The sequence below is a fragment of the Symphodus melops genome (assembly GCF_947650265.1).
Source record: "Symphodus melops genome assembly, chromosome: 1".
Taxonomy (NCBI): Eukaryota; Metazoa; Chordata; class Actinopteri; order Labriformes; family Labridae; genus Symphodus; species Symphodus melops.
The window spans coordinates 40,692,306-40,713,222 of NC_136691.1; the positions used below are offsets into that span (position 1 = coordinate 40,692,306).

General features: G+C 42.0%; 1 protein-coding gene across 5 annotated transcripts in view; it reads left to right on the forward strand.

Moving 5' to 3' along the window:
• Positions 1-20,917, forward strand: part of LOC306826192 (uncharacterized protein) — a 310,981-nt gene that overhangs the window by 78,536 nt on the left and 211,528 nt on the right. For all 5 annotated transcript variants that reach the window (XM_079347364.1, XM_079347363.1, XM_079347362.1 and 2 more), the window contains one exon: positions 16,870-16,982. In XM_079347364.1, coding sequence (XP_079203490.1) covers positions 16,870-16,982 — 113 coding nt within the window. The remainder of the gene's footprint in view (positions 1-16,869; positions 16,983-20,917) is intronic.

The window sequence follows — 20,917 nt, forward strand, 5'->3', positions numbered from 1 at the left end:
TTCACTCTCATTCCCAGATGTTTTGTAGGCAAGACGTAGCCTTTGAAGAGCTGGTGGCAAAATAGGCAAAAATATGACTACACACACCCTTTCCACTTTCCCTCTTTCTAATACACTTCCTCTTTTCCTCTCTCTTTCTTTTCACTCCTCCCTCTTTCAAACTCTCTCAACATCTTCCTCTCTTTATCTTTCTCCCTGGGCATCTCCGTTCCTTAGTGGCAAGCCCAGCTGGGGGGTTTCTGTGCTACTGTGAGTGAACCTTCACTGTCTCCTTCGGCAGGCAGCTGTCCCTGCACAACACCCACATGCACACACGCACACACACACACACACACACACACACACACACACACACACACACATACTGCACTTACTCATTCCTCCCCTGCTAACTTTGACTCATTAAACATATTCTTATGTCACACCACGTTCTACTTTACAAGATCCACATTTATTTTTATGACCAGGTGAAATTTGAAAAAAAAAAGTTTTCGGCCTAACAACATGAAGAATCTTGTTGAAGACTCACATTTCCAAATTAAAGTCTGTTCAGATTGTTTGCTGAAGATATGCTTTAGCAGCATAAGCAAAAATGGACAGAAACCTACCTTGAGCCCAACTGCCATGCTACTTTAAAGCCACTAGAGGGAGCTTATATTGTTCTGTTGACCTCCTAACATAAATGTATGTCTGTAGTTCTGTCTCCAATGAGGAAGCATATCATACATTTCACATGTTTCCGACTCTGTATGTCAGTAAGATCAGCTATCCTGCTGTTTTCTTTTCTTCTCTTAAATGTGGACAACATAACATCTAACCTAAACAAAAAAACAGAGACATACTTATACATATTTATATACATCCGTGTACAGATACAGGGAGTGTGCTCTGCCTCAAACACGATCACTGCTCTGTTTTTTTTTACGTCTGTGTGATACCTGCTAGTGTGAGTCTCTGGGCCTCTGCAAAGGTGATAATTTTTTACATTTTCTCAGAAGCTTGTGTATGGTGTAAAATGACATTAACAGAGTACACGCCTCAACATGCCTTCAATCAGCTTCCCGAATGTAATGAGTCTGGGCAGAATGTGGTCATCCTAACTTGATCAAAAAGCGGGATGAAATCTGCAAATAATTTATCATATCCTGTGGAGATTCATCAGTCACTCACGTCAAAAAGATGCTGAGCTGAAAATTGGATGGCATATTCAGTCAACGTTGTTTTCTTAATAACGACTGAAAGCAGGATTCAGTCAGGATCACTCGTATAATCTAAAACATCAGTGTTTCAGTGAGATTCTTTCCATAAAAATAGTCAATGAAGGAAAGTGAACGTTTGAAAAACGCTTTATTTTAAAGTGGTTTCAAAAATAAGAATTCATTATTCTAATTAATGTATGTGTATCATATATATGTTGAAACAGTTGTCCTCAATCCAAGAACTTTTTTCCTCCTGATTCATGTGTAACTTCTAGAAACACATGTATCTGTACCTCCTGTGCACCTCAGCCTTTTTACATTTCATCAACCACAAAAGGACTAATGTATATTGCCAGTTAATCAGATTTTTCCATCTCTGCCCCTCCCTAGCAGGACTGGGTTGACACGACAGCAGCCGAACTAAACTTCCAGAGTTGTCCTGCCACAACATTACACGATCTTCCCTCTCACGCAGAACGGGCTAGGCCGATGGGATTCGCTGTACTCTTTGCTTCTCCTCTCCTCCTCCTGTCCTCCTGGCCTTTTCCTGTGACAGGGCTGCCGATGATACAGATCCACTGTGACATTTTACATTGTGCTCCCTAATTGCAGCAGCTGATAGTGGGCTAGCTCACCATACAGCTGCATATTTCCTCTTTTTTCAATCATTTGACTCTTCCTTTTTTTTTTTTGTAGCTGACTTTAGCATTGCCGCGCCTGCTGGTTCCATCTAATGACAGTGTTCACATATTGTCCCATTATATGACTTCGGATTCTTCCCCTGAGCTACAACTTCATCTTTCGCAGGATGTTTTTGCATTTTAACTATACAGTATATGAATTTGTCTTAAACTTTGTACATATGTATGTTCTTTTAAAATCCTCATTTGCAAAATTTATAGAAGTGGACAAATGATATTTCTGGGGAGAATTTACTCTTTTAGCTGCTCTGGCGTTGTGTCCTCGTCCCTCATCCTGCGTGCGGGCTGTGGGAGTATCTCCCACAGCCCGCGACTCCCAAACAAAAAGCCAGAATAAACCTGTGTGACAGATGCAGCTCTAATTATACAGTTGTTTTAAGACTGTCAGGTTGCTGCGAAAAGGGAGCCAGCCGTTTGGGAAGGTGGCGGAGGAGGGGGGTAGAGGGGGGCAATTTGATGGACGGACATTGTAACACCAGCATCTGGTGATATCTGCAGCTGCCGTATCATTTTCCCACCGCCAGCTTGCCAGCTAAATAAATATTGCCACGATCTGTCTTGTACTAGAAAGTGTAAATTACTTTAACACGTCAATAACTAGTTTACAATGATGTTGTTTTCCTGCCATTTCAGAATATCTATTGATTTCACATTGCTGTTAAATGGCAGGAGCATTGTTTGCTTCACCCAGCACATTGTTTTTCACAGGACTCACAATCAACTAGACAGAAGCATGAGATGAAGGGAAAACCTGCATTGATCGTCTTTTGCACTTTATGTTTAAATACACAAAACATTTAATGTATTTTGCCTGGTGTGATCACAGGCAGTGCATATTTTGTTCTGATGGCAAAAATAATTGTATTTGTTGACGTCTTATCAACTTTTCTCTTTTTTTTCTCCAATAGTATTCAGCCATATACCTGAAAATTATTTTTTGGACTTTACTTGTGGGCATTGGTTTTACATTTTAAAACTCACCAATGTAATTTACCAACTTCACATAAAATGTAAAAAACAAAATAAAAAAAAAGCTGTGTGCTTAAATGAAGCTTTCTATTAAAATAGTAGAAGACAAGGATCTTTATAGCCAGTGTTACCAGTATAGTTTTGTACTTTGTAGGAAGTTTCAATATCATTCCCATAATGGAGAGAAATAATTAGTCGGTGAAATTGATTCACAATTCATTCAATGAAATGTTCTGCATGTGTTTGGTGTCAACACATGGAGGCACAGATTATATGGGATGCATTTAGCGCCATATGAGGCCACATGGTTTTTATTTTTATACAGTAGATATGCACATGTGTGCATCTTGAAGTGGGATGCATGCAACCAGGAGGCATCTCTGTAGGCATGTGTGCACACTATATATTGTCTATTTTCATTCATACTGTATGGGTTCCTCCTCACAAGGACAGATGTTGGGAAACCCACAAAATCAGAGCTGTAGCCGCACTATAATCACTGCGATTTTAATCAAGGTCTCGCATTGTGACCCACTTATTTTCTCACAGTGCTGATTGCACTGCAGTGCAGTGACGACTAGCATTACAAAACTCCAGCCTGTGATTAACCTTCACATGGTATTCATGTTCCCTAACCAGCGTACAGTGAATCCTAATCCCAAAATTATACCCACTTGGAATGGAAAACCTCTCCCTTTTGTCAAATTTAAACCTGTACTCCCTTCTTGATATGATACAATGATGATGACTGCTCTCTGCAGAAGAGCAAAGAATGTTTGTGTGTGTTATACCCGGCTGTCATCTTGAATACGTAGTTAGGGATGCGCTGTGACTGTGACCTGCCTTTTTCTCTGTAGTTAAAGTTAAAATCTAATCTATTCACACAATTTGATACCAATAAAAGACACACACACACACACACACACACACACACACACACACACACACACACACTTACAGGCTTTTGTGAAAAATAATCTAACCTTCTCAGCCATTTTCCCCAATTTTATAATTTTCACATCAGTGATAATAAAGCAGATTGATTATTCATTCTCATGCTTCAACACCATTTAATTGTGTTGCTCGAACGCTCCAACTTGGGGTCAGCAGGGCTCTCTCTCATTTACACGAAGATCCGTCAACACACCCACAGACACACAATTTAGAAAATCTCCCTCTCTCCCTCTCTAAAATATTCTCACCATACCTTCTCAAACATGTCCAGACGGGGCTTGACGAAACAAAAACAAAAAATCTCTGATCAAACACACACTGTGCCTCATCACAGTCTCATCCCACTTTTTCCTTCAACATAACAATTAGTTTGCTGTAGGAGGCATGGAGCCCTGCGTCTCTGCAGTCATTTACTGTGGTTGGAGCAGTCGTGCCGCAGTCAATGAAAAAAAAAAAGCATCACCAAACCGTCACCTAATTCCATTTTTTTCCCAATCAAGAGCCAAAGATTAAACACACTGATTGTTGTCAGACATCATTACTGTATATATCAAGCAATAGTAAGCCTTTACAGCTTCCATTAGTTATTGTGCTATACAGATTTATCCAAAAAGTCTTTGTCACAGGCTTTTAAATGTAACAACGTTTGTGTGCATTTCTTAAGGTTTCATACAGTACACAAACCGACTTGAGTAGTTAATAGTCTTTGGGGTAAATATGTACAGGCAGTAACTATAGATGACCGACAAATATATATATTATTCAGAAAACCTTTGGCTTGGACAGATAACTTCTAAAGGTTTATTTTTTTTATTTTTATTTTGAATGTGAGTGTTTTGGTGTTGTAGTGTCATCATATGACACCAATACAACCTAAACCATACTTGTAGATCTTCGCCAGTCTCTGTCCCTCGCCTCCGCCCTCGTCCTGCCGGTTCTTGCTGTTCAGAAGCTAATAGATTGTTGGGCTTTCCAGGATCTGCTCCAGAAATGCTCTCATGTGGAGATCTTGTAAGAAGTGCCCTCGACTGGTCCCTCTGTCTGCCATTAGGCCTCTCCACACTTTTTATCCCTAGACCTCCGAGACCTCAAACTGCCAAATGAGTTGAATTATGGCCAGTTATGTCGAGTGGACCCGGAGTCACGGGGGAGAGGCCTGAGTCAGTGGAACTAACCACACTCCTGACCATTAAAAGGCAGCCTGACACTACCTCTTCATCTTCCCACCTGGTCTTGACGGCCTGCACTGCAAACTCATGTCCCCCAGAGGAGAGACATAGCAAACTAACCAATAACCAAGGCAGCAAGCCAGTCAGTCTGTCAGGCAGGCAGGAAAGCAACAACCTCCTCCATACCCAAGCTCCTACATCAATTTAATACAATTCTTTCATTCTTCTTTTTGCTTTTATGTTTTTTTTTATTATTTTGTTTGCCATACGTGTTTCCATATATCAAACTTTTTTCGTCTGTCTCTTACTTTTTTTAGTTTTTATCACCCTGCAAGTTGAAGGGTTCATAGGCTTATAACCACACTAATTGCAGCTAAAACAAGAATGATGTGCCACTGCGTAAGAGAGGTTGAGGACGTTAAATAACCCGAACTAATTCCCCTCTCAACGTCTGCGTTCACACAAATGCTGATCATGTAGCCTGTGAGACCACAATTTGTGTCCCTCACAGACCGACACGAGAAACACATGCATGCACATGCATAACAACATACGCACACACTACACTGACTTTAATCTGTCACAACAGGGGCATCAAGACATGATGGATACAGCCCTTTCCCCCCTCTCTTTTCTGCCTTTCTGCTCTCTCCGGTAATCTTGATGCAGTGTGTAATGTTTGCTGTAGCCAACGGCTGAAATTGAATGAGTGATACAACCAGAGGTGCTGGGATTACCGTGGGCAGAATTGATGCTATCTATCCAATGATGTGTTATTTTGTGGAAGTGAGGCAACAAACCGGAGAGAGAAATGGCCGTAGCACTCGGTATGATTTTACAGTTTAAGTGGTGAAAGACAAATAGAATAACAGCGATTCTCTAGTAGGGGTTGTAAATGGTTGAATAATTTTCCTTCGATTTCAGCTCATTTATCTTTTCTACAGTCCCTCACAGGGCTTCACATGGTAGCTTGAATGCTATTTATCCCTCTAGTCTACTCACAATTGCAGCATCAGCTACCTCAGCGCTCATCTTTAGAGGTGAGGCAGGTTGCATCCAGTCTCTACTCCTCTAATAGGGTCGGCTCAGGGAAGGGTCAGAGGTAAACTAATGACATCTGCAATAGATGTTTCCTCCTCCAAGCCCAGGCTAAGGCTGAACAGGGGCTGGACTTGAGGGAATAAAAGTGTGCTGCTTTAAGAATCAGCAGGCTGCACCCCGGTCAGACACTAACCATTGAAAAGACTAAATTCAGCTCTTTCTGCTGGTCTGGGGCACAGGCTGAGGTTCCTGTGCTATTGTTGTGGGGTCAAGTGAAATCCGTCCAGATTGCTACAGCAGCTGACAACCATTCATCAAAAATACAGCAACAGCTCAGCTCTGTAAAGCCATAAAGTTTTGCCTTTTTTATATCAAAGACTCTCGACCAAACTTTTACTTGCTTACTTTCACATCTGTCCTTTTTTTTGGTACGGGGATATTTTGGAGGGATTTGCTGTTATTCACACTATTAGATGAACTTCTTTGAATGTGAATTTTACTGCTACGAGAATGCTTTTCAGTATCTGTTAATGTGTATTAATTGTATTAGTACTTTTGTGGGTGGTATAGAGGCTGCTGTTTGCTTTGAAGGAAACAAAATGGAATGAGAAGGGCTATTTTTCTCCCCTACGTAAACAGCTGGCAGCATCCCATGCTTGCACAATTAATGGGCATCTAATTGGCAATAATCATTTTTACTTAAGCAAATTTGAAATAGGCAGTTGCACCTAACAAACAGCTGTTGGTAGAACCTTCTGGCAACATAGCGTGGATGTTGGAGGATGTGACTGATCAATGCGTACAGGAGGTGGTCCATACATGAGCACTTAAATACCCAACTGTTGGCACATTTGGACAAGATTTTCACCGAAAATCCTAAGCACACTGTATCAAGGATGTCAACATACTGAAGTTTTCTTTCCAAAGTGCTTCAATTTTGTTGGAATATTTCTGTAAGATTATCAACTTTGCTCAGCAGGACACATTTGTTTGTTTTTGCAAAAGTGAACCTTCTCTTTCTGCATAGTCTTGAGTTTAAGTATCATGACAAATGTAGTGCTTGGGATAAATAGTTTACCAGACGGTTGCTTTGTTTTGTTTTTATTTTAATCTGCCTGAAGAAAAAACAAACAAAAAAAAACCCCCCCACAACATTAGAAACTAAGTTAAAGAGAGGGCTATCTATTTAGAGAAGCATTTTAAATACAGGAGAACGAGATGCAGTCTTGTATCTTTACAATGATGACTTCTCTTTGGTGTCAAGGATTTTTCAGCCATATTGTTTTATTGTGCTTGTTAAATCTAAAGAGTTGGGCTACCATTCAAATGAAGGCAAACCTACCAAGGTCGTGTTTCCATAGTAAACTATGAAGAAGTATATAAGTGGCAGGAAGGACAGAGCCGTGTGACTTGCAGGCAGGGAGCAATGAATTAAATGGAAAATTGTGCATTGCCATGTTGCTCATTAAGTCACCTTAGACTTAGACTTAAAGCTTAATAGGATATGTAGGAAAAATGTAAAACTCTGGTTCATTTGATAAAGGTACAGTGGAAGTGTCCTCGACATTGGCTCCAGGATTCCGGATTTAATGCACAAATTAATTTACATGATCAAGTCTCCTCAGCTTAAAGCCTTCCTGTGATGACAAGAAAGGTGAAATGAGTGAGGGGAAAGGGGGAGAAAATGAGTGTGTGGGAAGCTAGAAAGTAATGTCAAACTGCCCAATTGTGAGGGGGGGGGGGTGGATTAAAGGCATTGTTTGAGCTGGAAGATGAGGCACCCTCCATACACCCAGCTGCCATCTTATCTCGCCCCCCAACAGTGGTCTAATCTGTCGGTCGAGTACGCCTGCAAGTAATTTCTATCCGTCAGACAGACAATGCAGCTGCCACCTTGTTGTTCATCATGGATTACTGTAGTGTGCATCCTGTCACGCCCATACATAGACCCCTCACAAAGGACATAATTGAATATCCATCCATGGCTAATTTGTGCGTGTTCCATGTGTAAACACAAGCCATGTAAAAATACAGACTTGTTTTTTCATATGCATTCACACTTGCTACTGTAAACACATGCCAGTGCTGCCACTCAATCACACAAAGATGTTTGCACTTGCTCCCTATCAGAATCCTTTTTTTTTTTTAATTGTGTCTGATGTTAAAGTCGTGTATTATGAGTTCAAATCTATGTGGCTATACTGTAAACACATTAAATGGACTGGATTTAATTAACTCGGTCTAACCTAACATATAATTACATGAAAGGCACAGAGTGAGAAGTGGGGAGATAATGGAGTTTTCTGCCCTTGAACCTTAACCCTACTTTTCCCATTTGTTTATCAAATTAATTTAAGCCAGTAGATTTGTTATGCTTGAGCTTAAATACACATAATCACCCATTTTAGCTTCATATTACACTTGTGCTTAAGCTAATTAATCCTCAATGTTTATCATGCATAAACAGTGAAGGCTTTGCTTTATAATCAGCAACAGAAGTTCTTGTATAAAGTATAATTGTGATGGCCCAAAATGTTAATTATTTAGTGCCATCACAATTGACTCATTGTCAAACACTCATCTTGTCCTTGGTTTTAGACAAACATTGGCGAATAACATTGAAAGTCATTGGTCTGAATGATGGCCCATTAATTAGTTACTTGATTGGAAATTGGTAGCAGCTAAAATTGAAAAATATTTTTAATATTCGAGATTTAAGAATAACCTGGTCGTTTCTGGAGGAGCATTTTGAACACTTCCTTTTTTTAGAAAGTGAAAATGTCTGCAGTGTAAAGTACACTCTGTCCAGGATTTCTGAAGTGACAGCTGTGGTTCATCTCATATGATGATGTGTTAAACAAAACACTGCCCACATGTTTGTCTTAAACTAAGTAGCCCTAAACTGCTCGGACAGACAGCAGGCTGTTGCACTTTATGTATTTGTTTATTTTCCAGATAAGGGGCCCTCTTTTATGGATAAGCAGCTGACGCTCCCGCTCTGTCAAGCTGGGACAGGCTGAGCGAAGATAAAATAGAGTCTGTTAATCTGGTGCTGGTGAGCAGAAAGAGCGATGTTATTGACCTACGCTGGCAGCAATGTGTTTCAATTATACACCGCCATCCATTTGTCAGGCAAGGGGAGCTATTGGGGGGACACGGAGTTCAGGCCTGGGTTAGAGTCATTCTCCATCACTTATGATGTGTCTTTGGAAAGCACTTTAATTGAATTACCCAATTTATTCTTCAAGCAACAATGCCCTGGCCCAGACCCATGACGTGAGACAATTAGATACAAGTTTAAAATCAGGCAGTTTGCATACTTCATCTTTCCATGGTGTACACAGGGAAGGAGACGGCCAACTTATGGTGACTTCTTCCCCTCTTCACTCTGAATTAATTCTATTAATGTGAGAGGTGGGACTCTATCCTGACTATTCTATTTTATGCTTTAAAGACTGCTTGTTGCACTGCTTCATGAAACCTATATTATAGTGGCGCTGCCCGTGTTTTACAACCCACATGTGCGCCATGTGCATTCTCCAGGATTACAACTGATAATATGTTAGCACAAAACTCCCAGTGCTTTGGCTAAGTGGGCAATAGAGACTGTGATATATGGTGCTGTATAACCCACTAAAAGATAACTTCAGCTGATGTACAAGCAGTTTACACTTGACTAATGCTGAAACTTTGTGGGATTGTTGCTAAATGTTACCATCCATCATAGCCCGTATGCGAAATGCACTAAGTGTAAAATGACTGCATCCGAGCGTACACATCTGTCTTTTTAGTTAAAAACTGCTGAATGCGCAAAGCTGATTGTGAAAACGAAGGTGCAGTGATTGGGTCGAGTTTTCCCCCTTTGTTCACTGCTACAATCTTGGAAGCAGATTTTCCTCGAATATTTTCCTGATATTTGCAAATTGCATGTGGTTGAGCGTGATTAATTCTAATCAAGTTCAATTTATTCCGGCTGAGCAGCTGGAAGAGGCCTAAGTGTTGCCTGCGTTTCTGTCTGTGACGGCCCGGCTGTCGATCACCTCATCTCAAGATCCAGGTGTGGGGAAGGTGCTCGTGTCAGACGCACATCGGCCTACTTGCTCTCTGGCCCTCACACCTGGCTGTTCACCAAAACTCTTGATTGTCAGTTCATCCATTTTCCCAGAGACAACAAGTGTGCCTGTCTGCTCCCACTGTCTGTGTCTAATCAACAGCGTTGCTCTCCCAATATCTCCATAGCTCATCTTGTTAAGAGCGAAGAATAGTGGGTAAAATGTACCCTCTATAAGCATGTAATGTACACCAATTATGCTAATTAGCACTGTTGCAGATGGCCCAGTGTTGATTGCAGCTTTAGGATCAGGGAAGGGAGTCTGAAATTTGAATATGGGAGTCACGTGACACTCATTACTGCACAACCTCGACAAAATATCCTTTTGTCACTCGTCATCCATCTGTGCTGACTCTCTTTGACGGATGGGCCTCAGAAGAACTCTAGACAGCTAAAAAAAAAAGTGGCTAAACAACAACAACAACAATAGGGAAACAATGTCCCAAGTTTTAATTAGCAGTTTCCCTTGTCAAGATTAACTTCGGTGTGTCTCAAGACAAAAAGTTACTTGAGAAAGAAGTTAACAAAATGGCACACATTTGGCTTAAGAGGACAACGTCCAGGATTTCACCGTCTTATATCAAGTGATCTCCAAATAGATACTGAAAACACGCTAAATACTTGAAGTCTATAGAATGGTTTTGTAGAGTATACCTCATCTAGTGTGCTGGCTCCAGAGGCAGAATCCACTCCAAATGCCAGTCCTCTATGGGAACTGTGACATTAGACGTGTGCCAAGGTGCGCCATGTGTTAGAGAAGCTTGTGCAGTCGGCTGTAAATGAATCATCCTCATCAGCCACGATGCTCTTTGTCCTGGCTATTGAGGCACGGCAGTTTAGCCCCCTGTTTTCTGTTAGCCCGCGCTGAAGTGAACCTCATGCTGACGTCCAAATGAATCGAGTCCTTTCATATAGCCCCGGCCATTGAACTCTCGAGACAGAATATAGCCTTAAGTCCTGCTACCTTTGTGGCAGGGAGTTCCTGCCGGGCATCATTCCTGTTTAGTGAATAAGTGGGGTAATTATGGTGCAGTTGGGGCCGTGCAGCAAATGTCACCAGCAGATAAACAGTAGGAGCAACCCTTCCGTAAAGGCCTGATTTATCCACCCTGGACCTCCTGTAGCCTGCAGATGAATTAGGAGCATTTGGGTGTAAAAAAGAAAAAAAACTCCAACAAACTAGCCTCTCTTGATTTCACTGGAGTTCAAGGATGCATATAATTAGTGAAACCATAGTTAGTAGATAAGCCTGGAGGTTCAACCTTGCTCTGTAACGCAGCAAAGCATCTCACGCAAGTGTACAATGCAGGGATTAAAAACAACATCTAGTCCAAAAGGTTGCAAGAACTGAAACACATACAGTAAAAAAAAGCACCTTCTGTTTTCCTGAGCTACTAATGGGGACTACAGGTGTAAAATAATCTGTCACACTTATGGCTTTATGAGTTGCTATTAGTGAGTGTGCCGTCTCCATTCCAAGTCCCCTCCTCTGATTATGTCTTATTGGTGGATGAAACCACATCCATTGCACTCCATTAAAGAGTGCCCACTCGCGCATACTGTAGGGCGGCCTTTATAACAGCATGAGCCTGGGGAAATGGGAGAGCCAGCGAGCGTCATTCCATTACCTGCTGAAATGGATGCCCCTGTATCTCCTCCTTGATTAGCTTTGTCTCGAATAACAATGATAGCTTTAAGTGTGTCTAATTGAGGCCGGGCTCGCCCTCCCTCTCCGTGTAAAAGTGCTTACTCATTTTGTCTGTCCTTTTAATAATTACATTATCATTTTACGCCCCTGCCGCTTCCTTGGGATGTGGGCTGACGCTTGTGTTGAAGTGAAAGCTCATTATTGGAGCTGAATTATGTGCAGTTTATTGATCCCCATGGTGGATTATGGTGCTCTTAGTTAGTCTAGACAGAATAGTTAGCCAGATGACAGAGAGGAAACATAGAGGCCCCAGGGGAAAGATCCTCAGGCTCAGTTAGCAATTAATGCCTGGCAGGTAATGGAATTTAAGTTTACACTAAATCCACCATTGCCTTGACATTTGAAGTGCCTGATAAAAAAACATTAGCCTAATGAGACGGTTGAGAGAAAGGGAGGCTTTCTTTTACACAGTTTCCTTTTGTCCGTCCTCCTTCGTCCTTAACAGGTGCAGAAATTCCGCTCCAACGCCGTCCGTCTTCTGATGCGCTTCTGAGCACAAACGATTAACAACCACAATAAACCGACTGTGATGCTTTTGTTTTTACTTTTTTGCGATTTTGTCCCAAAACAGCCTGGAGCAGGTTTGAGTGATAGGCTTTACTTGAGTCCATTTTCCAAAGGTTTAGCTAATCTCCATCCTAGGCTGGGTGATGCTGTTAGAGCGGTAGGAAAAAGGCCAAATGTGCTGAGTAAGAAGCCAAGCAGGACATTCATCTCTATAAAGCAGAGGGTCTTTTTAAAGGCTATCCATCATTATCTTGATGAACATGCCACATTACCAACAGCATTGCCTCCCTGCGAGCCAAGGCCAGCAGCTGTTTGTCCTTCGATGGACTTGTGAGGACTTTAGTCACATGAGCAGTGAGGTGGGGTGGGGGGGCATGTTTCAACATCTTGTAAGGCACTACGTATTAAAACATTTTCATAAGAAGTAGTCGGGGAAGAAATTTCCTTTTGAAACGTTCTTGAATTACAGTTTTAAAAAAAATCATAAAAATCAGATTGAAGATTAAATAAATAAAGATCAGTCTGATCAGGCAGCCCAGTGTTGTTGTTTTGAGGGTTGCAGAGATAATAGATGCAAAGTACGCATACCTGGGTGTCCTTATGCGTGGTTAGCGCTTGCCCTGTGTGCAGAGGAGCAGACAGACTGGGTTCGATTTTGACTCGTGGCTCCATTCCAACATGTCATTAATCTCTCTCCTCAATTTGCAACTCTATCCACTTCACTGTCCATCAAATGAAGGCATGAAAGAGTCCAAAAGTGTCAAAAAAAAGGCATACTCCTGATTTTACGTCATTCTCTATAACTCTATAACGCATCCACACACACACACACACACACACACACACACACACACACACACACACACACACACACTCTGTTAGGGCAGACTGCCAGTTGCTGAACTCCACTTTAAAGGATGGCCTTAATGACAAAGCGTCAGGTTGTGTGCTGCACCTGTTAAAGCAGCCTTGTATGTCCTGGGAGCGAGACAGGGAGCCAACAACTTTACACCATAATGAGGCCAATATCTAGCTCAAAGCCTTTCTGTGCCTTTTGTGTGGTTCACAGTGTCCTTGGCTCATAAGCCTTGATAATGTTAGTAAATACATACAGGGGCATGGATAAACTGGGCTGTAATCCACACTACCTCGAGTCGGGGAGAGACGGGAGAAGCGGCTGATTAAACTGGTTTTACTGCTCCTCTGCCGACCTAGAAAAACACAACAGCCCTGACCTTGCATAGCAGTGCCCTTATATATCTAATGATCTCTGAGCACCTTAATGATACAATGTGTTCTCTCTCCCGTTTTTTTGCCTTCCATTTTTCCTATCCTTCTTTCGTGCCCCCCCCCCCCCAGTCTCTCTTTTTTAGCACAAGCTTGTGAACACGCACGCACACGCACGCAGAGTACACAGCCTTGAAAACCCCAGTCAGCAGTTTGGGCTCGGAGTCTAGCAAATGAGCTGTCCTATTGAAATAGAAAGGAGAGTGCTCTGTGCTGCAGAAAACGCTGCTATAGCAAGCCTTAGAGGGGGGGGGGGGACAGAGGGAAAATTACTTGTTCGGACAAAGAAACATGACAATGTCCTTTCACTACAAATGTACCAATTTACATTTAGACGGAGCAGATTACATCCAACTTTATTTCCTCTTTCCTTTTTTTTTTTTTTTTTAAACCACCACTGTATCTCTTCTCATTATCATTCATAAAACCTCACTAAGTGCTCTTAATGCTGGTGGAGAGAAAAAAAAACAACAACTTCCAGTTCTAAAAAGATATTTCCTCATAGTTTGTGGTTGGGTTCCAGCGCTCTGCGGCGTCAAAGATGAGCACCTTGTTCGATTAAACATGGAGCCTTACTGTCGTGACGGTGTAGGCTGATTGATTAGACGCGCTGTGTGATACAACTTAGTCTAGAACTTCATAAAAAAAAAAGTCTTCATTAAGCTTTTCAGCTCCCGTGCCGGTTTTTTTTGTCAGTGTGTGGAAAACAGCGTGGCTTAAGTCATTCATCCTTGCATTTCATTCCCTCTCTTTGACCGTTGAAATCACAAGCCTTCATTTGGTCGTGGTATTCCCTCTCCTCTCTCTATCCGCCCACAGTCATAAAGACTCCATTCTGCTGAATGGGGACGTTAAGATGTAGGGTTATCACTGGGCTTCTGGAGGCTCACCCAATGAAACACCTATAGTGACCTCTCTTGATTTACCCAATAGGGGGTCCCTTCTTCTCCCCCCTCGATAGCCCTCTCTCCCCCTCACGGCCCTTCTTGTTGTGTGGTCCCTTCTCTTCAGTCCTCTCATTACTCTCTACATGAAGGCCTGGGAGGTGGGTGGCAGGGGAGGGGTCTTCTGTCCCTGGATGAGTGAGTGTGGATAAGAAGTTGTTTGAATTCATAATTGTGCTCTTGTGAAGGGGGAGATTTGTAAAGCAAGGCCGGGTTCATTGTGTGGCAGTGCGAGTCCGGTGGAGGGTGCGAGCCGCTCAAAGCTAATGTAATCTACGCTATTAGAGAGGGTTAATTAGCTGCTGAACTGGAGCCTGAAGAGCAGGCAGAGCAGGAGAGACACACAGAGAGGAGAGAAGGAGGGCGGGCAGCAGGGATATAGAGGTCTTCAGGGAGTCATTAGAGACTGCTTGTTGTAATACAGCCACACAGTCAATAAGGCTACTCCTCTGAGGAGCAGAAGAAAAGAACGACGTGGAGGGAAAGAGTTTCACACCACGAAACATATCTGGATGTCAGCCCCTCTAACACTGGACACTGGGAAAGCTGAGATGGGCTTTCTTTGTCTATCTTTCTTTGTGTAAATGCCTTTATATTAAAATGGTATACTTATACGGCTACCTTATGTCAAAATAAAATCATAATAGAGGATTTTAAGTGAGTGCACAATAACTTGTTTAGTAGTTGTCTGAAATAACAAACATTATCGTAAGGGGCCGCCTACAGTACACAGTGGTCTGGATGGGACTCTCGTTGTAGCTTTAAGAGGTTAGCTGGGACTCTTTAATGATCCACAGGATTTGATCAAACTGGTTCTGACAGTCTACAACTGATCAAGAGTGATTCATGACGTACCTTTCTCTAGAGCCTTTCTGTCTTACCTTAGTTGAACTGATGACAACCTACCTTTGTACATAGTACATTTAATCTGGTGTTGTCATGTTAGAAATGTGTAAGTAACCTTGTGCTGATGATCTCAGTGACTCCAAGTGGCAACCATTTCTAAAATGTCTTTAAGGTATAAATCTTTAACTTTAGTTCACCATAGAAGTGAACACTTGTTTCCCGCATGTGTCACTGTAGCACTCGACTCTGTGAGAAGCCATTCTACACAAAGTGTACTGTTATGAGGTTTACATTTCTTAAAACAGAATTATGAAACGTTGTGTCCTAATAATCATGAAAAAGTAACAAAAAAACAACAACATAACTTTATTTTTTGACTGGTCTTTTCTTGACTTTGAGCTTCTTTACAGTTTGGAGTCACAAGACTAAAACATCTGGTCTCGATGCTGACCATACTAATCCTTGTGCTGCTTTCAGGCCTGCCTAATGTACTGGTCAGTGTGGTTTGTTTTTCATACTTTACCAGGTTAGCGTTTTAAGCAGAAGTCGCTCCAGTGAAGCTCTGCTGGAAGCTTGCCAGCAGCATGTTTCTATTCATCTCTCTGTCCTCTTTTAGTCCATCCTCTGCTGGCTCTTTTGTCGCTCTGAGCAAAACTTCACTTTAGACGGGTAGTTAGAGCCCGTTCCCTTGCCATTTTAATTCAGATTAATTACTCTGCCCGGTCCAGGCAATTCATTTTTGTTTGTTTGTGGATGTTTTTAGCTTTTTTCGTGACCTTAGGGTGAAGAAAGAAAGATGGGAAAAGAGAGAGGAAGAAGAAAAAAAAAAAGCCCTCCACAGTAGACTTACACCCTCAATTTAATAGCCGAGTGAGGTGTTTCTCCAGCATCATCAGATCAATGGAGAGTAAATAGCCCACACTTCTTGTTTCACAGTGCAGTATTGATCTTTTCCTCTGCCTCGACTTCCCTTTCCCCAGCATCTCGTGTCTTTCAACCCCTGGGACTGTGCTGATTGCCATAGATTGGACAAGCTAACAAGCGCATGATGAGGAACCAGTCTTTCTTTTCTTCTCATAGGTTGTTTCTCTTTTTTCTTCATGGCACTGGCATGAACACACTCACACAGACACACACACACACACACACACACACAGACAGGCAGACATACATACACAGGGACTTGAAAACATCAGATCTACACAGCCCAGCGCCATAAAGGAGTCTGCTGTTTCTTTCTTGTTTCCTCTGTTGTTCACGTTGTTCTGTCTTCTTCCACACTGAGAGGATCTACTAAAGCTGTGCCTGTCTTTGGGAAGGCGGATGGAGTGTACCAACCTAACTACAGAGCAACTCGGATACAGTGTGTTTCCTTCACCTCACTGGGAACTTTTTTCTTTCTTTCTTTTTTTTTTTTTCTTCTTTCTTTCCAGCTGGCACCACGTTTGTTCCGGAATCTTCCATCATCTCTGAAAATTTCTCAAGTGGCCTGCGGAGAGCGACACACTCTGTTTGCCCTGGAGGATGGCAGGGTGGCAGCATGTGGGTGAGTTCAGTGTCAAAGCAGCAGACAGTGGAGAGCTGAGGGGAACAGGAGGAGGGATGAGGAGACAGACCCCTCCCCACACAGCCCAGCTCCCTCATGATAATGCATAGGCAAATTAGGGTCAAGGAAAAGATCGAAGGGTTGTGTGCATGCGTGAGGAGTACTTTGAAAATAAATTATTTGGCATTTAAACGTAATCTATGTGTGTGTACGTGTGTGCAAGTGTGTGTTTGTTTCCCCTGTGTGTGCATGCCTGGGATTGTGAGTCTCCTCTTTTTCTGTTTGGCATGCAAAGTTGTAATAAATCTAGTGGTGCGTGGGTAAGAGAGCTACATGAGCTGCTGGGTGGCTCAGAATCAATATGAAGTATGTTTATTGAATCCAATGGTTGTGTTTGTAGAGGAGGCGAATAAACCAGCTGGAATAAGCGATCAGATGTGCTTTTAAGCCTCATTAGCAGCCTGTTGGGCATATATAGATCTGCTTTGAAACAGCCCTCTCGATTGGACAAGCTTAGGCGTGAACAAGATATGCCTGCATATTTCAGCATCATTTGATCATCTACTTAGTATTACAAAGACAAACTTCTTTACCACAACAAACTTAAAAAGTCCTTTTAAATGTGGCTAGCTCTGTCTCTTAATGTAAGTGTTACTTATATTATCTGTAGTCTCTCAGTCATTTTTTTTTTTAATATCGTTTTTAAGGATTTCAAAATACGTCTAAAATGAAATGGAAAAACTGCAGCTTTGTTCCACTTGTCTCAACTTCTCTTCCCTGTTTCATCGAACACAAACGACTCTGTGGAGCACATACATGGTGTGACATCGTTTTTGTCATTAAGTGTGTGGATAGAAATGTGAAACATTATAGAATAGAATGATCTTGTCACTTTTAAAAAGTCAACCGATTGACTCTCGTTAATTCTTGATCACTATGAAGAGGTGGATGTGTAAGTTCATGTAAAGTAAAGTAAATTATTTCTCAGAGTTAGACGTCACTATAAATGTGCTAATAAGTCATTCATGGCTCACATTGAACCGCCATTGATTGAAAGACTAAAAACATTAAATGAATACACAATGAAATAAAAAATAATAAAAGAAATGGGCCGGCAGTGAATCCCGTCCTGTAGGTTTGGTTCCCAGAATGCAATGTTTTTATTTCTTCTTGGAAAAGGACTGACATGTGCTTGGTCTTGTGTTTCAATCTAGGACAAAAATCTTGGAAGTCGAGTAAGGACGGCGAGAACCGTCAGTAGGTCAAACATTTTACTGCATTTAATATTAAAAGTCTTGTGTAGAGAGAGTGACAGAGTTATGACACACTTTAAAGCAAACAGTCCTTCATCAATAAACACGAGCGAATGAATTACAAAAAAAAAAAAAGGTTTTCTTTTTAAGTTGGTTTTGGTAGTTTCTCTTTGCTTGTCTAAAGATTACTTCTGTAAAATCACAATAGCATTATGTTCTCACTGGAGCTTAGTCAATGCCAAAGGAGGATAATCCCTGAAACCTGTCCTTAATTCTTATTCTTACACCCTATCCCCCAGATGACCCATATACCTGCTCTCACAAAAGCTTCCATACACGCACACTCATCCATCTCCTGTTCCTCTCTTTCTTCTTGGCTCCCTGTGTTTGCATGTGATATTTTAGGCGACTCTGGGAGGGATGACAGTTCTAACTAGGCCTATTAGGTAACCCTCAGGGTGCCCTCAGCACTGATTTGAGCACCATTAATTTTCTATTATGGAGTGCTAAAGATGTGCCCCTGCACAGTCATTCACCTGGCTTATTGAGTCTCGCACACAGCAATTGTGGACTTTTCCAGGGCAGTGTTTCTGAAGGTTTAGTGCGACCCCTCTGGGGAGCTAATTTATTATTTGCAGATATTGATCTGGCAGGGTAGGCCAGCCAAGCCGTGGCCAGTGTTGACTCTGGCCTGTGGTGACTTAACCCTTTACAGACTGAAGTAGCACACTCACTCCATGGATGGTCAGTGGCTGTTTGAGCGCTGCGATTAGTGGCTGTTACATTTCCTCAGCTTTTTCATTGGACTGTCTATTGAAATGAGGGACTGATGGAAGAAATTTGCAATGAGCAGAGGACCGATCTGATCCTTCTGGACATAAGTCTTGTTTTTCCTTTGAAAACAAACTAATAAGCAACACACAGTCACACATGGACCCACACATGCACAAAGACACACGCAGACGCACACTGTCGGGACTGTCCAAGGGAAATAAAATCACAGTTAAGAGGAAGGAAAACAAATTTAGAAGGTCAGACAAAACATTTATCAAGCTGTGTGTCTGGTGGGTAAATAGCAGAGGGACAGTAAAGGGCATGACTCTGAACTACCAGATAACCACAACAGATCATCAAACATAGTCTCAGGATTCAGTGCTGAAAACGGATATTTCTCTGAGGGTTGCCTTCACAGTGTTTGCTAATATTCTTTCTCCTGTATTGCTGTTTTATTTTGAACATAAAAGTTATTACAGCGTACACCCAGGTGACTGAAATGAAAGTTTCATGGAGAGTAAAAGAAAAGAGAGAAGCTGGACACAGCCAGAGAGAAAAGCTGAAAAATGGATTTAGTCATGGTGCATAAAAAGCCACTTCATGAAACGTCGATAAATAAGCAGCAGACAAACATATAAGGTGAAGCATTAGGACCAGTTTACAGTAAACATATTCCCCTTCCTATATGATGCAAGCCTGCTAGGTCCTGTGTGAAGAGCTCCGAAAATAAGATGAGCCAAAATCCAGTCTTCTCTGAGAAATGACCATAAGATTAAATAAAAAATCCAGATGTGATTTTTTGAGCGTATGAAGGAGTATGTCTGTGGAGACATTGTCTGTTCTATTGATGTCCTTATCCAACACACACACACACACACACACACACACACACACACACACACACACACACACAGAACGCATGCTTTAGCCCAGGGACCAATAAGTTGCATCCCACAGGCCTCCTTAAGGCCCTGTTAAAACCTCAGACTCAGCTTGGCCCGTCCCAACCCTAATTGGTATTTAATGTTCTCACTGAACCGCAGAGGTCAAACAGCAGTGTGTGTTTGTGTGTGTGCGCACTGTATGTTAGTGTTTGTATAAGGGTGCTGAGCCAAGTGTGTCACAGGAGGTATTTCCAAGAAAGGGCAGAGAGGAAAACTACACATTGCACAACAGTGAGGGTGTCCTGTGATGACTGTCGGGTTGCCTGACTGGAGGCTGAATGATGATAGATGTCCAGAGAGAAATTATAGAGGATAATAGACCACCATTTTTCTTTATACTCGTTGTTATGATAGCATTTTACCTGATCTTTATGGTCTAGAACATAAAACAAAGGTCAGGAAATGTCCCGGGGATGAAAGCATCTCCCACCAATCCAAATTTGTCCGTGCTCCCTCTGTAAAGACCATTTCATGGCTGACAGGCCTGTCTCATGTTGAATTTGGCGGAGCCTCAGAAGTTGGCCATTATTCATCTTCCATATTCATGTGAATCTCTAAAACTGGGGTGGAGGTCAGAGACAAGACATGTCTGATGAGGAAACATGGTGGAGTAGAATTTCCACTGTTCTGCTACGTCGTCTCTGCTTGTGCTCTTTTGAAAGAGCGGGAAGTCCCCCCCCCCCCGACGGAGAGGAGGACAGAAAGAGGAAGTCACCCTATGCTTCCTTTGTCTGGTTCTGGACCACTGCCTTCTGCCAGTGACCACGGTCTGCTGAGATCCTCCACTCAGCCGTCCAAAGGACAAAGGAAGTAAGAAGACTAATGCAATAGGTACTTTAAAAAATGTCTTTAACATATAACTCAGTCTTATCTAAACGACCAGTCTGCTTTGAAAAAGACAGGATATGATTGTCTTTTTATACAGTCTGTTAATATGTCATTATCAGGTTTGATATGATCTCAG